The 17,334-nt window shown below is 44.0% G+C and overlaps 1 protein-coding gene across 1 annotated transcript in view; it reads left to right on the forward strand.

The window, feature by feature from the left end:
* The window catches only part of LOC137332064 (uncharacterized), a 46,534-nt gene extending 29,714 nt beyond the window's left edge, over positions 1 to 16,820 (forward strand). Inside the window, exons 7-8 of the mRNA XM_067995788.1 lie at positions 7,453 to 7,553; positions 14,663 to 16,820. Of these exons, the coding sequence (XP_067851889.1) occupies positions 7,453 to 7,553; positions 14,663 to 14,785 (224 nt within the window). The 3' untranslated portion in view covers positions 14,786 to 16,820. The remainder of the gene's footprint in view (positions 1 to 7,452; positions 7,554 to 14,662) is intronic.
* The last annotated feature ends 514 nt before the right edge of the window (positions 16,821 to 17,334 follow it).

Below are 17,334 nucleotides of genomic sequence, written 5' to 3' on the forward strand. Positions count from 1 at the left end.
AAGTTACTATTGAATCTGCTTCCACCACCCTTTCAGGCAGTGCATTCCAGATCTTAACAACTAGCTGCGTAAAAAGTGTTTCCTCATGTCACCTCTCATTCTTTTGCCAATCACCTTTACGAGATTCGTGTCATCTGCAAACTTTGAAATTATCCCCTGTATACCCAAGTCCAGGTCATTAGTCTCCACGCTGCCATTGTCCCTTTAATCCCATGGGCTTTACTTTTGCTAACAAGTCTAATATGTGGTACTTTAGCAAATGTCTTTTGAAAGTCCGTACATACATCAACCGCAGTACCCTCATCAACCCTCTCTTTCATCAGAGAGCTCAATCAAGTTAGTCAAACATAATTTTCCTTTAACAAATTCGTGGTGACTTTCGTTTATTAGTCCATACTTTTCGTTCATTAATCCGTGTGCCAATTAATTTTGTCCCAGATTATGGACTCTAAAAATTTCCTCACCACCAACGTTAGGCTGACTGGCCTGTAATTGCTGGGTTTATCCCTCTCCCCTTTTTTGAAAGGGGTGTAATATTTGCTGTCCTCTGGCAATGCCCCAATATCTAAGGAGGATTGGAAGATTGTGGCCTGAGTCTCTGCAATTTCTACCCTTACTCCCCTCAGTAACCTAGGATGCATTCCATCCACACTGGGTGAATTTCTACTTTGAGTAGGGCCAACATTTTGTGTACCTCCTCATTATCTATTTTTATCCTATCCAATATCACTACTACCTCCTCCTTTACTGCTACCTTGACAGCATCCTCTTCTCTCGCGAAGACCGATGCAAAGTATTCATTTAGTACCTCAGTCATACCCTCTCCGTCCACAAGGAGACCTCTTTTTTGTCCTGAATCGGCCCCTCCCTTCCTTTGACTAACCTTTTGTTATTTTTATGTTTATAAATGACCTTTGGGTTCCCTTTTATGTTAGCCGCTAATCTATTCTCAGATTCTCTCTTTGCCCCTTTAATTCCCTTTTTTAAATCTCCTCTGTAGTATTCAGATTGGTTCTTTACTGTATTCTGAACCTCACAGTCATCATAAGCCTCCTTTTTCTGTTTCATTTTAATTTCTATAAGGGTATTATTGGATAAGGGTCCATTCTGGGTGAATGGGATCGCGATGCGCTAACACCCCGCGCCCGACGGACCCTGAGCAGGCAAGACGCAAGTTTGGACCCAAGGGACCACTGACCTGCAATCAGTGTTCCTTTCCGGGCCTTGCATGTGGAATCAATGCAATTTGCACTTTCCACCACCAGAGGGAGAGCAATCTCTTAAAGGGAGGATGTTTCTTCGAAATCTCATGAAGGTAGCTGGTACCTGTTATTTGCTGAAAATAACGGTCTACTGTCTGCATGGAGTCTGAACAGAGATCAGCCATCGCACACGTAAAACACAGATGCAGATCCCAGTACACGCTGATGTGTTATTTAAAAACATTGAATAAAGGTTGCACACTCCTCAATCCCACATCCTCCAATCTGCACGCCAGACCTCACCAATCTGCCGATCTGAGTTGGTACCAGGCCTGCGAAAGTGCATGCATCAAGGTTCTCTGCTGATGCACTAGAGACCTTGGGTGCAAGAGGTGGACAGAAGGAAGGACATCCTATATCCAAAGGGCGGGGTGGGGGGTGCAAAAGGCCCTCCAGACATATACTCAAAAGGCAGTGGGAGGCAGCGGGGGACGAAGTCAATGCCAGGCACACAGCATCATGAACATGGATGCAGTGTCCGAAGAAGTTCAATGCTTTGACATGATTGGTCAAGGTGAGTGAGGTCAACTGTCAAATGGCATCTCCTACCAATTGCACCACGCATGATACCCTCCATCCCCCACATACCAATAAACTCTTTCCATCAGCACTCAACTCTTCCAATCAGTTGCTTCCTCTCACCCTTACACAGTACCACTGTTTCAAGCCGCCCACCTACAACTCACAGGCCACACACACTGGCAGCTATGCAACCATGACAGGCACATCACCCAGACACACGTCTCGCTTTCTTGCAGGAGAAGGTGGCACATATCAAGAGGCAGTAAGTGGCTGTGGCATTTAGCCCCTCGAGCCTGTTCCACCATTCAATGAGATCGTGGTGGACCTGTGACCTAACTCCATATACCTGTCTTAGCCCCATTTCCCTTAATACCCTTGGTTCACAGAAATCTATCAATCTCAGATTTAACATTTGCAAGTGAGCTAGCATGAACTTCCATCTGCAGAAGAGTGTTCCAAACGTCTCCCACCCTTTGTGTGTAGAAGCATTTCCTAACTTCACTCCTGCATGTCCTAGCTCTAACTGTTGGCAATGTCCCCGCATCCTAATATTGAAGTCTAGTAGAACTCCCATAACAGTTACAAATGTCTCAGCAGCCAGAAGCAATAATCCAGCCACTAACCTGTAAATCCTGCATGGTCCTTTTAAATAGCGCTGGTGGGGGGATCGTCCAGGCACTCGAAGACACGTTCAGATGGTCGGGGTTAAGTCTGTGTGTTGAGTTGAGCATAAAGTCCCAAAATGGTGTCTGTCACTTTAAATCAGCGTTGCTCACTGATTGAAGCCATTTTCTCCCTACTTTACATGATTCCAGCGTTCGTTATCTGCGCCTGCGCTAACTCCTATACCAAGATGGCGTCTGGCGCACGTCACGCCGGAAACGTGCATCCAAGGCGCCATCTTGGATGTCGGAGAGGCCGTGTAGCACCGAAATAACGGGCGCTACGAGGCCCAATTTAGCTCCCCTTATCTTTAGTCATTTAGAGAGCTCTAGCTTTGGATTCCCTTCCTTTCCTCTTTGTGGGAATATGCCTACTCTGTACCCGAACCATCTCCTGCTTGAAGGCCTCCCATTGTTCAATTACTGATTTGCCTACCAATTTTTCGCTCCAATCAACCATGATTGAATCTGCTTCCACCATCCTTTCCGTCAGCACATTCCAGATCATAGCTACTCGCTGCGTAAAAAAGTTTTTCCTCATGTCGCATTTGGTTCTTTTGCCAATCACCTTAAATCTGTGTCCTCTGGTTCTCGACCCTTTCACCAATGGGAACAATTTCTCTTTACTTACTTTATCTAAACCCTTCTTGATTTTGAACACTTCTATCAAATCTCCTCTCAACCTTCTCTGCTCTAAGGAGAACAACCCCTGCTTCTCCATCTATCCATGTAACTCATCCCTGGAACCATTCCAGTAAATCTTTTCTGCACCATTTCTAAGGCCTTCACATCTTTCCTAAAGTGCAGTGCCCAGAATTGCACACAATACTCCAGTTGTGGCCGAACCTGTGTTTTATAAATGTTCAACATAACTTTCTTGCTTTTGTACTTAATGCCTCTATTTATAAAGCCCAGGATCCTGTATGCTTTTTTAATGGCGTTATAAGATAATAAATGGAACAGAAAATTCTAGTCTGGAGCAAAAACTCTGGAGTCGTATAAGAGGCAGTTGGGTGCTGTGATGCCGAGACTGTCAGATTACATCAAAGTATTAGCTGGATGGACTGACTATCTTCCCTCATCCCTTGTCTTTATTTATCCTGATGATAACAAGGTAAAGTCTATGAGGGTTCTGCCAGAAAATGAAAAGCGAAAGTGTAGTGTTAGGTGATTTAAATCAGTCAGGCAAAATTAAAAGGGGGGAAAAAGTCATGGTACATGGCTGAAATAAAGAATAGAGAGAAAAGAAACAAAAATAAGCATCAGATGTATGAGATTAAACAAACCCACTGCATTGAAGAAAGCAAAAGCCTATGGGCCTGTTAAACTTACCCAGCTGGCTGTGAATGCAGCTCGATCACCAATGCTGATTGTGCCAGATTCTCACACAGATCTTGTGATTCGTTGAGCAGTGGGAATTCCTAAAGAGTATCTTTGATCAGCAGCAAACAGCAATTAACCACCTCAACTACACCTGTACACGCACTTTGTGTTATTTATGGGCTCAACAATATTACAAGGCAAGATTTCACAACTAGCAGCACAGTGTGTGAATCCTGCATTAGCTCCCACACTAGAAACCCCCCCAGAGGAAATTGGGGTAGATGTGATCTATGGGATGGCCACCCGATGGTGCTGACAGGAGGCCCGGTCCATGTTGATGGACAGGCCTCATTAGCATCACCCCGGCAGGCTGTGACCAGAAATCCAATGGCCCCTACCGCCTGACCAAAGGCTGGGAGCGCTCAGGCTGCCCAGCGTCAGGCCCGGGCGAAGATTGTCACGGACACAGTGACTGCAGGAATGAGGGGGAAGGGGGAGCTAAACCATTCCCAGCCATTTCTGGGGTATTAACACCCTGATTCCACCGGGCCAGAGGCCTCAAAATTCAACCGCTCACTCCCTGAACAGTGGGATTATGGGTCATTGAATACAATAGTAAATTGAGGATTGCAAGCCAGATATTAGTGAAGAAATTTACATTGACATAGAGAGCAAACAAAAGACAAATGATTTTGCGATAACATTGTTGATCACGTTCAATGTTTTGTTTAATAATTTAAAATTATATTTGATAATCTTGATCATGAACAATGCCATGGGAGATCACCCAGTAGAGTATAATTACACTGGGAGTCTGAATACTGATAAAGTTGTTAGAACCATAGAACCATAGAAAAGACAGAGCACAGAAGGGGGCCATTCAGCCCATCATGTCCGTGCCGGCTCTAATCCCACCTTCCAGCACCCGGTCCGTAGCCCTGCAGCTTACAGCACTTTAGGTGCAGGTCCAGGTACTTTTTAAAAGAGTTGAGGGTCCCTGCCTCTACCACCAATTCAGACAGCGAATCCCATACACCCATCACCCTCTGGGTAAAAAAGTTTTTCCTCATGTCCCCTCTAATCCTTCCACCAATCAGCTTAAACCTATGTCCTCTAGTTCTTGAACTCTCCGCGAGGGGAAACAGGTACTTCCTGTCTACTCTATCTAGGCCTCTCATAATTTTGTACACTTCAATCAAGTCTCCCCTCAGCCTCCTTTGCTCCAAGGGAAACAACCCCAGTCTATCCAATCTCTCCTCGTAGCTGCAATTTTCAAGCCCTGGCAACATTCTTGTAAATCTTCTCTGCACTCTCTCCAGAGTAATTACGTCCTTCCTGTAAAGTGGTGACCAGAACTGCGCACAATACTCCAGCCCAAACCCACGACCTCTACCACCTAGAAGGGCAAGAGCAGCAGGCACATGGGAACAACACCACCTGCATGTTCCCCTCCAAGTCACACACCATCCCAACTTGGAAATATATCGCCGTTCCTTCATTGTCGCTGGGTCAAAATCCTGGAACTCCCTTCCTAACAGCACTGTGGGAGAACCGTCACCACACGGACTGCAGCGGTTCAAGAAGGCGACTCACCACCACCTTCTCAAGGGCAAATAGGGATGGGCAATAAATGCCGGCCTCGCCAGCGATGCCCACATCCCATGAACGAATAAATAAAAAGCTGTGGCCTAACCAGCGTTTTATACAGTTCCCTCATTACATCCCTGCTTTTGTGTTCTATACCTCGGCTAATAACGGAGAGCATTCCGTATGCCTTCTTCACAACCTTATCTACCTGTACTGCCACCTTCAGGGACCTGTGCACATGCACTCCAAGGTCTCTCACTTCCTCTACCCCTCTCAATATATTTCCGTTTACCCCGTATTCCCTTTTACTGTTTGCCCTCCCTAAGTGCATTACCTCACACTTCTTCAGGTTGAACTCCATTTGCCACTTTTCCGCCCACTCCACCAACCCATTGATATCTTCTTGGAGTCTACAGCTATTCTCTTCACTATCAACTAAATGGCCAATTTTTGTGTCGTCTGCAAATTTGCCAATCATGCCCCCTATATTCAACTCCAAATCATTGATATATACCACAAACAGCAAGGGACTCAACATTGAGCCCTGTAGCACACCACTGGAAATGGTTTCCATTCGCAAAGACATCCATTGACTTTTACCCTTTGTTTCCTGTTACTGAGCCAATTTTGGATCCAATTCACTACATTTCCCTGTAGACCATGGGCTTTTACCTTTCTGACCAGTCTGCCATGTGGTACCTTGTCAAATGCCTTATTAAAATCCATGTCGACCACATCCACTGCACTACCCTCATCAATCCTCCTTGTCACTTCCTCAAAGAATTCAATCAGATTTTTAAGTCATGACCTTCCCAGAACAAATCCCTGCTGACTATCCTTGATTAAACCATGCCTTTCCAAGTGACAGTTTATCCTATCTCTCAGTATTGATTCTAATAGTTTGCCCACCACCGAGGTAAGACTGACCGGCCTATAATTGTTCAGCCTTTCCCTCGTACCCTTTTTGAACAATGGTACTACGATTTGCATTCTTCCAGTCCTCTGATACCTCCCCTGTATCTAGTGAGGATTGGAAAATGATCCTCAGAGCATCCATTATTTCCTCCCTGGCTTCCTTCAATAGCCTAGGAAACAATCCATCCGGCCCTGGTGACTTATCAACTTTCAAGGATTCCAGTCCCTCTAGTACTTCCTCTCTCGTTATGTTTACCTTATCCAATATTTCACGCCTCTCCTCTTTAACTACTATGTTTGGATCATCCCTTTCCTTTGTGAATACGGAGACAAAATATTCATTTAAAACCATACCCACATCCTCTGCTTCTACACACAAGTTACCCTTATCATCCCTAATAGGTCCCACCTTTTCCTTAGCTATCCTTTTGTTCTTAATGTACTGATAAAACATCTTTGGGTTTTCTTTCATCTTACTAACTAATATTTTTTCATGCCCTCTCTTTGCTTTCCTTATTTCCTTTTTTATGTCATCCCATTCATTTACATCATGTACTTACCTCATCTAGTGTTACAATAATATTTATTTAAGAATTTGAAATAAAATATTGAATTAAATGTACCATGGATAAACATTACAAGAACACATGGTAGCACAGGTAGATATTAATAGTTTCATCAAATTTGCACCTTTTCAAAAAAGGGGTTTTTCTGGTAAATGCCGGTTACAGATCTGTGTTTCACACCATGACGGTTAATGTTTCCCCAGACAGCACAGCCAGGATTGGGAACTCACCGACTGGGGAATCTCAGGTATGAATCTGGATTCTGCCAATCTGGTCAAAGCAACATTTTTACTTCCAGTTTGTGTCAGTTTAGCGAATCAATGACCCACTATTGTGTTTATTCACTCCCTTTTCATTCACTCAGATCTGCTCACATTAATTCAAAACCATTGCACCAACAAGAGTCTGATGAAAATAAACAAATCTAAACACACAAAATGTGACAAAAAATAACAATGTGGACTTGGTCTTGACAAATATTTGGCACTCTGGCTCCCAGTGTTTAAACAAGAATGTTTTCACTTTCCACATCTTTTATAGATTGACTGGCAGGAGTGTTTTAATATTAAACAAGATGGAGAGTGAAACTGAAAATATCAACTTTGTCCTTCACAGTGAGACTTCCGGTCATTTGGACCATCACAGTTTCGGGATACTTGTTTGTTAAACTGGGCGTTGCTATTGGACTAATTTGCTGCTTGAAGAGGATGAACAGAGTAAGAATATCTTTAAGCTTTCCAATAAATCAGTAATTCGTGTCGAGCTGGCACTTGACACTGAGAAAACTCACATTCTTTGAACAGATATTATGCGGTTTCAAGCTTTTCTTTAAAATTTCAATTAAATACTTTACATTGCACTGAATTTATATGAATCATAAATTAGCACATTTAAAGAAAAAAATTATCCCACATTCGGTGAAATCTTGTTGCTTTGACTATTTTTCCTGATTCAAATGGCAATAACTTCCCTGCTCCCACTCTCCATCGGTCTCTGAGGAAGGAATCAGGGAAATCTCGAAGGGGGTTGCCTGATTATCAATGAATGGACATTGATCAAACCAAGAGCCCAATATTTTAGTTTTAATATTATTCATTTACTATCACAAATTTGCATCTTGGAAATTAGTAACTGGCATGTTGTCAGAAACCAATATTTGAACAGTTGTTTGAACAAGCTCGACCAGTAAAAATTACAATGAATCGAACAGTACGACTGTATTTAGTGAAAATTAATGATCATAATAAACTTTACAGCAGATCACAGCTCAGGGACGGACTCATCGATTTAACTTTGATCCAATCCTCTTGATCAGGACCTCACTGGTTATAATCCCTGGATTATTACCCGAGCCACGTGCAAATTGACGTAGGGATAAGCAGATTAGGGAGGTGAACACGTGAATGAAGGAGTGGTGTGAGGAGGAGGGGTTCAATTTCATGGGACACTGGCACCAGTACTGGGACAGAAAGGAGCTGTACCATTAGAACAGTCTCCACCTGAATTGGGCTGGGACCAGGGTCCGAGTGGAAAGGATAAATTGGGTGGTCACAAGGACTTTAAACTAGTAAATGGGGGGGAGGGCTCAGGTGGAAAAGGTTGTATAAATAATAATTCTAAAACAAGCGAAAAGGAAGAGAGTAGAGTGATAGTCGGTAATTATGCTCTCCGGACTACAGGTAAAGGGAAAACTAAACTATGTAAAGTAATTAAATTAGGAGAGAGAAATAAGAAATGTGTGGGAAAAAGAACATGAGAGTAGAAGGACAGGTTCAGGTCTGTGGCCCGAATAAACGTTCTTTATATAAACGCATGGAGTATAAGGAACCAATTGAATGAATTGCAGGCGCAAATTCAACTTAGAGGATATGACATGGTAGCCTTTACTGTGAAATGGCTGCAAAATGGGCAGGACTGGGAACTGAATATACCAGGTTATAAGGTCTACAGGAATGATAGGAAAACTGGTAGAGGTGGAGGAAAACCTTAGAGATAAGGATGAAATTACTTCAACGATAAGAGAGGATATAATGAGAGGTAAGCAGGCAGTGGAGACTTTTTGGATAGAAATAAGAAATAGAAAAGGATTTAAGACTGTAGTGGAAGTTGTGTTTAGGCCCCCTGGTAGTAGCTGTGAATTGGCAGAATGTATAAATGCAGAGATTAAACAAGCATGTAGCAAAGATACAGTGGTTTTAATGGGGGATTTTAAATTTCATATTGATTGGAGTAAGCGGACGAGTTCATGTCAGAAAGGTAGCGAATTTCTTGAGTGTGTTCAGGACAGCTTTCTGCAACAATATGTCCAAGAACCAAAAGGGGGCAGGCCATATTAAATTTAATAATGAATAATGAGCCAGATTCAGTTAACAGCCGAATGGTGAGTGAATATTTATCTACTAGCGATCATAATATAATTGAGTTTAACATTGTGCTTGAAAGGGAGAAACCCGTATGAGCTACTAAGATTCTAAATTTAGGTAAGGCCGACTTCAACGGGATAAGACAGAGACTGTCCACAATAAACTGGGCAAATCTGTTAATGGGTAAAACAACAGAAGATCGGTGGGAGGTGTTCAAAAAAGAATTTAACATATGTGGAAACAGTTTATATCCCTAAGGAGCTAAAGCTCTACTTGCCAAAAAAGCAGCCATGGATATTCGAAAAGGTAGGGACAATATTAAACTAAAAGAAAAAGCATACAAAAATGCAAAAACTAGCACAGATCCTGACGACTGAGAGAGATACAAAGTACAACAAAGGGTGACAAAACAGATAGTAAGAGCTACAAAAAGGGAGTGTGAAAAGCAACTTGCAAGGGATATGAAAATCAACACAAAAAACTTTTACAATTATATTAGGAAAAAAAGGGTTGTCAAGAGCAATGTGGGCCCCTTAAAAACTGATAATGGTGATATTGTAAATGAAAATAAGGAAATGGCGGACATGTTAAATAATTACTTTGCATCAGTATTTACAGTAGAGGAAGAGGATAGCATGTCAGACACTCCAAGGAAATTAATTTTGAATCAGGGACAGGGACTCACCATAATTAACGTAAGCAAATTAACAGTCTGAAGAATATAATGGCACTAAAACGTGACAAATCTCCAGGACCAGATAGTTTCCATCCCAGGGATTAAAGGAAGTTGGTGAGAACATTACAGAAGCCCGAACTATAATCGTCCAAAGTTCTCTCAATTCAGGAACCGTTCCTTTAGATTGGAAAATTGCACATGTCACTCCGCTATTTAAGAAAGCTGAGAGAGAAAAACCAGGGAATTATAGACCAGTTAGCCTAACATCTGTTGTCAGGAAATTACTAGAGTCTATAATTAAAGGTAGAGTGACTGAACACCTTGAAAATTTTCAGCTGATCAGAGAGAGCCAGCATGGATTTGTAAAGGGTAGGTCATGCCTGACGAACCTGATTGACATTTTTGAAGAGGTGATGAAAGTAGTGGACAGGGGAATGACGATGGAAGTTATTTATATGGACTTCCAAAAGGCATTGGATAAAGTCCCTCAAAAGAGACTGTTAGCTAAAGTTGAAGCTCGCTCATGGAATTGAGGGCAAATTATTGACCTAGTTAGGAAATTGGCTGAGCGGCAGGAGACAGAGAGTGGAGATAATGGGCAGGTACTCAAATTGGCAGGGTGTGACTAGTAGCATCCCAAAGGGATCTGTATTGGGGCCTCAACTATTCACTGTATTTATTAATGACTTAGATGACGAGATAGAGAGTCACATATCGAAGATTGCCAATGACATAAAGATAGGCAGCATTGTAAGTAGTTTAGATGGAAGCATAAAATTACAGAGCGATTTTAATAGATTAAGTGAATGGGCAAAAATGTGGCAAACAGATTTCAATGTAGGCAAGTGTGAAGTCATCAACTTTAGACCTAAAAAGGATAGATCAGAGTGCTTTCTAAATGGTGAAAAGCTCGAAACAGTGGAGGTCCAAAGAGACTTAGGGATCCATGTACAGAGATCATTAAAATGTACTTCAGGGAAGGAAACCTGATTCCCTTACCCGGTCTGGACTATACGTGACTCCAGACCCACAGCAATGTGGTTGATTCTTAGTTGCCCTCTGAAATGGCCTAGCAAGCCACTCAGTTGTAAAATCTCGCTAAAAAAAGTCATAATAAGAATAAAACCGGACGGACCAACCCGGCACCGGACCACTAGGCACCGGACACGACAAAGGCAAACCAAGCCCAGTCGACCCTGCAAAGTCCTCCTCACGCACATCTGGGGACTTGTGCCAAAATTGGGAGAGCTGTCCCACAGACTAGTCAAGGAACAGCCTGACATAGCCATGCTCACAAATCATACCTTTCAGCCAACGTCCCAGCCTCTTCCATCACCATCCCTGGGTATGTCCTGTCCCACCGGCAGGACAGACCCACCAGAGGTGGCGGTACAGTGATATACAGTCAGCAAGGAGTGGCCCTGGAAGTCCTTAACATTGACTCTGGACCCCAAGAAATCTCATGGCATCAGGTCAAACATGGGCAAGGAAACCTCCCGCTAATTACCACCTACTGCCCACCCTCAGCTGATGAATCAGTCCTCCTCCAAGTTGAACATCACTTGGAGGAAGCACTGAGGGTAGCAAGGGCACAGAATGTACTTTGGGTGGAGGACTTCAATGTCCATCACCAAGAGTGGCTTGGTAGCACCACGACTGACCGAGCTGGCCGAGTCCTGAAGGACATAGCTGCCAGACTGGGCCTGCGACAGGCGGTGAGCGAACCAACACGAGGGAAAAACCTACTTGACCTCGTCCTCACCAATCCACCTGTCGCAGATGCATCTGTCCATGACAGTATTGGTAAGAGTGACCACTGCACAGTCCTCATGGAGACGAAGTCCCGTCTTCGCACTGAGGATACCATCCAACATGTTGTGTGGCACTACCACGGTGCTAAATAGGATAGATTCAGAACAGATCTAGCAGCTCAAAACTGGGCATCCAGGAGGTGCTGTGGGCCATCAGCAGTAGCAGAATTGTATTCCAGCACAATCTGTAACCTCATGGCCCGGCATATTCCTCACTCTACCATTACCAACAAGCCAGGGGATCAACCCTGGTTCAATGAGGAGTGTAGAGGAGCATGCCAGGAGCTGCCTAAAAATGAGGTGCCAACCTGGTGAAGCTACAGTTCAGGACTACATGCAAGCTAAACAGAGGAAGCAGCATGCGATAGACAGAGCTAAGCAATTCCACAACCAATGGATCAGATCAAAGCTCTGCAGTCCTGCCACATCCAGTCATGAATGGTGGTGGACAATTAAACAACTAACGGGAGGAGGATGCTCTGCAAACATCCCCATCCTCAATGATGGCGGAGTCCAGCACGTGAGTGCAAAAGACAAGGCTGAAGTATTTGCAACCATCTTCAGCCAGAAGTGCCGAGTGGATGATCCATCTTGGGCTCCTCCCGATATCCCCACCATCACAGAAGCCAGTCTTCGGCCAATTCGATTCACTCCATGTGATATCAAGAAACGGCTGAGTGCACTGGATACACCAAAGGCTATGGGCCCCGACAACATCCCGGCTGTAGTGCTGAAGACTTGTGCTCCATAACTAGCCACGTCTCTAGCCAAGCTGTTCCAGTACAGCTATAACACTGGCATCTACCCGACAATGTGGAAAATTGCCCAGGTATGTCCTGTCCACAAAAAGCAGGACAAATCCAATCCGGCCAATTACCATCCCATCAGTCGACTCTCAATAATCAGCAAAGTGATGGAAGGTGTCGTCGACAGTGCTATCAAGCGGCACTTACTCACCAATAACCTGCTCACCGATGCTCAGTTTGGGTTCCGCCAGGACCACTCGGCTCCAGACCTCAATACAGCCTTGGTCCAAACATGGACAAAAGAGCTGAATTCCAGAGGTGAGGTGAGAGTGACTGCCCTTGACATCAAGGCAGCATTTGACCGAGTGTGGCACCAAGGAGCCCAAGTAAAATTGAAGTAAATGGGAATTAGGGGGAAAACTCTCCAATGGTTGGAGTCATACCTAGCACAAAGGAAGATGGTAGTGGTTATTGGCGGCCAATCATCTCAGCCCCAGGACATTGCTGCAGGAGTTCCTCAGGGCAGTGTCCTAGGCCCAACCATCTTCAGCTGCTTCATCAATGACGTTGTCTCCATCATAAGGTCAGAAATGGGGATGTTCGTTGATGATTGCACAGTATTCAGTTCCATTTGCAACCCCTCAAATAAGGAAGCAGTCCGAGCCCGCATGCAGCAAGACCTGGACAACATCCAGACTTGGGCTCATAAGTGGCAAGTAACATTCGTGCCAGACAAGTGCCAGGCAATGACCATCTCCAACAAGAGAGAGTCTAACCACCTCCCCTTGACATTCAACGGCATTACCATCAACGAATCCCTCACCATCAACATCCTGGGGGTCATATTGACCAGAAACTTAACTGGACCAGCCATATAAATACTGTGGCTACGAGAGCAGGTCAGAGGCTGGGTATTCTGCGGCGAGTGACTCACCTCCTGACTCCCCAAAGCCTTTCCACCATCTACAAGGCACAAGTCAGGAGTGTGATGGAATATTCTTTGGATGAGTGCAGCTCCAACAGCACTCAAAAAGCTCGACACCATTCAGGACAAAGCAGCACGCTTGATTGGCACCCTATCCACCACCCTCAACATTCACTCCCTTCATCACCGGCGCACTGTGGCTGCAGTGTGTACCATCCACAGGAGCAACTCGCCAAGGCTTCTTTGACAGCACCTCCCAAACCCGCAACCTCTACCACCTAGAAGGACAAGGGCAGCAGGCACATGGGAACAACACCACCTGCATGTTTCCCTCCAAGTCACACACTATCCCAACTTGGTAATATATCGCCGTTCCTTCACCGTCGCTGGGTCAAAATCCTGGAACTGTCTGCCTCACAGCACTGTGGGAGAACCTTCACCACACGGACTGCAGCAGTTCAAGAAGGTGGCTCACCACCACCTTCTCAAGGGCAATTAGGGATGGGCAATAAATGCTGGCCTTGCCAGCAATGCCCACATCCCATGAACGAATTTAAAAAAATGTCATGGACAGGTACAGAATATAATCAAAAATGCTAATGGAATGCTGGCCTTTATATCTAAAGGACTAGAATACAAGGGGGTAGAAGTTACGCAACAGCTATACAAAGCCCTAGTTAGACCACACCTGGAGTACTGTGTTCAATTCTGGGCACTGCGCCTTGGGAAGGATATATGGAGGGAGTGCAGCGTCGATTTACTAGAATGATACATGGATTCCAAGGGTTAAATTACAAGGAGAGATTACACAAACTCGGGTTGTATTGCCTGGAATTTAGAAGTTTAAAGGGTGATTTGATCGAAGTTTTCAAGATATTAAGGGGAACTGATAGGGTAGGTAGAGGGGAACTATTTCCACTGGTTGGGGAGTCTAGTACTTGGGAACATAGCCTAAAAATTAGAACCAGGACTTTCAGGAGTGAAGTTAGGAAACACTTCTACATGCAAGGGTGGTAGAAGTTTCGAACTCTCTTCCACAAACGGTGGTTGATGCGAGCTCAATTGTTAATTTTAAATCTGAAATTGGTGGATTTTTGTTAACCAAAGTTATTTAAGGATATGGGGCTAAAGCGGGTATGTGGAGTTAGGTCACAGATCAGCCATGATCTCATTGAATGGCGGAACAGACCGAGGGGCTAAATGGCCTACTCCTGTTCCTATGTTCCTATCCATCACTTCCAGTCCAATGTTAATTAATGAAGGATAAGCTCTTTATTTAAAGCACATTTCTTGCCTCTTGTCAGATATCAAACAGCGGGAATCCACACGAGGCAACAGGAAATGAAACAGATGATTCACAAGAAGCTGTAACGTTACAGACCCTGAACCCTGATACTGATCAGAAACCTGCCGTCTCTGCAAACTAGATCGATCCAACTTGGAAACTTTGGGGTAGAGTTTCCGCTTTGGGCACAATCGAGAAATTCCGCCCAAAATGCGCTTGAAATTGTGACTGTTAGGTCACAGTTCAAGTTTCCGCTAAAATTCATTTGCATAATCACAAACATAATATCTACCATGAATACTCTCCACTTGCTTGGATGAGTGCAGCTCCAACAACACTCAAGAAGCTCGACACCATCCAAGATAAAGCAGTCGGCTTGATTGACACCCCATCCACCACCCTAAACATTCACTCCCTTCACCACCGGCGCACAGCGGCTGCAGTGTGTACCATCCACAGGATGCACTGCAGCAACTCGCCAAGGCTTCTTCGACATCACCTCCCAAACCCGCGACCTCTACCACCTAGAAGGACAAGAGCAGCAGACACATGGGAACAACACCACCTGCACGTTCCCCTCCAAGTCACACACCATCCCGACTTGGAAATATATCGCCGTTCCTTCGTCGCTGGGTCAAAATCCTGGAACTCCCTTCCTAATAGCACAGTGGGAGAACCGTCACCACACGGACTGCAGCAATTCAAGAAGGCGGCTCACCACCACCTTCTCAAGGGCAATTAGGGATGGGCAATAAATGCTGGCCTCGCCAGCGACGCCCACATCCCATGAACGAATAAAAAAAAATATCTACCATGGACCGGCACAATCGGGCAGCGTAATAGAACGTAATTATTTCCTTTTTTTTATTTCCATTAAAAGTTATTCCTTGATGTATTTAAGAATGGGATCCTGGTGCAGTTTTATTAATGTAGCTGAAAATGGGCTTATCACCAAAAATAAGCTTTTATAACAAGGGTGTCCAGGCCTCCACCTGTGAGTAACCTGATTTAAAATCACTGAAAATTACTTAAAAGAACTATACTGAACCATTTAAGAGTTTCATTGGCCTACACTAGTCAGTTTCTCAGTAAATTCAATATTTTTCAATTTGAAAAAATTTGTACAACATGCCTACTAGTGCCTGTGCGCCTAAGAAAATGAGCACAATATGAAGAGCCTTCCCGAACCAAGGCAAACGGCGGAATCCGCAATTTCGACCTGGAGGCGTGACCAGTTTTGTGGACGAGGCCTGATTCCGGCAAACTGAATAGTGAACGAACGGAAAAGATCACGGAAAACACAAGCATAACTGTTTCTGGGAGTAACTCACTTACATTTTATACTCCCCAATCGTTTGCGCTGGTTTGGCCGATTGTGCTGGAATCTGGGCACAAAACTAGTGGAAACAAACGGAAACATTACCCCTTAATTGTATATTTGTGGTTTTATTCTGGATTTATTTTGTGCTAATTTTCTTATGTTGCTGGATTAGTTTATATCCCAAAGTGTACATTTCAATAGTTTGCCAGTATCTGTTATTTTACTTTACAAGTACTAACTTTCCAGATCACTGTATGAAATTGCAATGGGTGGAAAATGATGCGGACGTTCGCCTGAATTCCTTATCTCCACTCGTGGCAGGCGAGGCTCCACGCAGGAGGCACAGTTTTATAACTGTAGGGTCTGATGGTGACCCAGTGATGGAGCCGTGTGTGGAGCTTGAAGTGTTGGGACCTGGATTTGTGACTGTGGGTCCCCAATGAGTGATCTCAGCTGGATTCTCTCTGCAGATGAGCTGAATGGAGCTGAGCTGCTACAATTGAGAAGGAATCAGTCCATATTGGTGTCTCCCGGGCACCTCCCAGTACCTGTTCACATAATGAAATGACGGAATCTCAGGAGAAGGTTGTCTCCATGCTCTCATCCAGGGAATTGTTTGCATCAGAGAAAAGATTAACAGAAAGAAAAGGCATGAATAAAAGTTGTGGAAAAGTAAATATGCAAATTAAAGTGAGAATGATTACATCTTTGGTAATAGTTTTCATTACAAATGTTTAACGATATTTCATAATACCTCCATCTGTCACTCACTAGATTTTGACATAACCAGCAGGGAACATTCAGTGGGTTACGGATCCTTCCTGTTTCTATGCTGAAGTTACCGTTTTGAGCCAGTTTCCACAGCTTTATTTTCACATTTACTATTATAAAATAAAATCTACAAAAACTTGACTACATTTAAAATCATTCCTTAGAATTCTATTTGTGTAATTCCCATCCGTGTGATTCCGAAAGGCATACAGTCTCATTCTGCTCATTATGGATTTTGGGCAGATTGCAGAAGGATGCAGCAGGGCTTGATCCAGAACCGGAGCAATAAGACAATAAACTTCTAATGCTAACTGATATTGTGGCCTATCCAGGGCAGTAAAAGCAGCCCATGATGAAATCTGCATTACCCTCCCTTTGGGACAGAACTTTTATTTATATAGTGCCTCACTCCTCGGAATCCCCAAAGCACTTTACAGCCAATGGTTTATTTTTGAAGTGTGGTCACTTGTTGCTTTTTGTGGGCACTTGTGGCAGGCAACTTTCCCACAGTGAGGTCCCACAAAAAACAATCAGATAAATAACCAGTTAATCTGTTTTTGATGGTGTTAACTGAGAGATAAATATTGGCCAGGACACTG

This window comes from Heptranchias perlo, chromosome 14 (assembly GCF_035084215.1).
Source record: "Heptranchias perlo isolate sHepPer1 chromosome 14, sHepPer1.hap1, whole genome shotgun sequence".
In the NCBI taxonomy this organism is placed as follows: Eukaryota; Metazoa; Chordata; class Chondrichthyes; order Hexanchiformes; family Hexanchidae; genus Heptranchias; species Heptranchias perlo.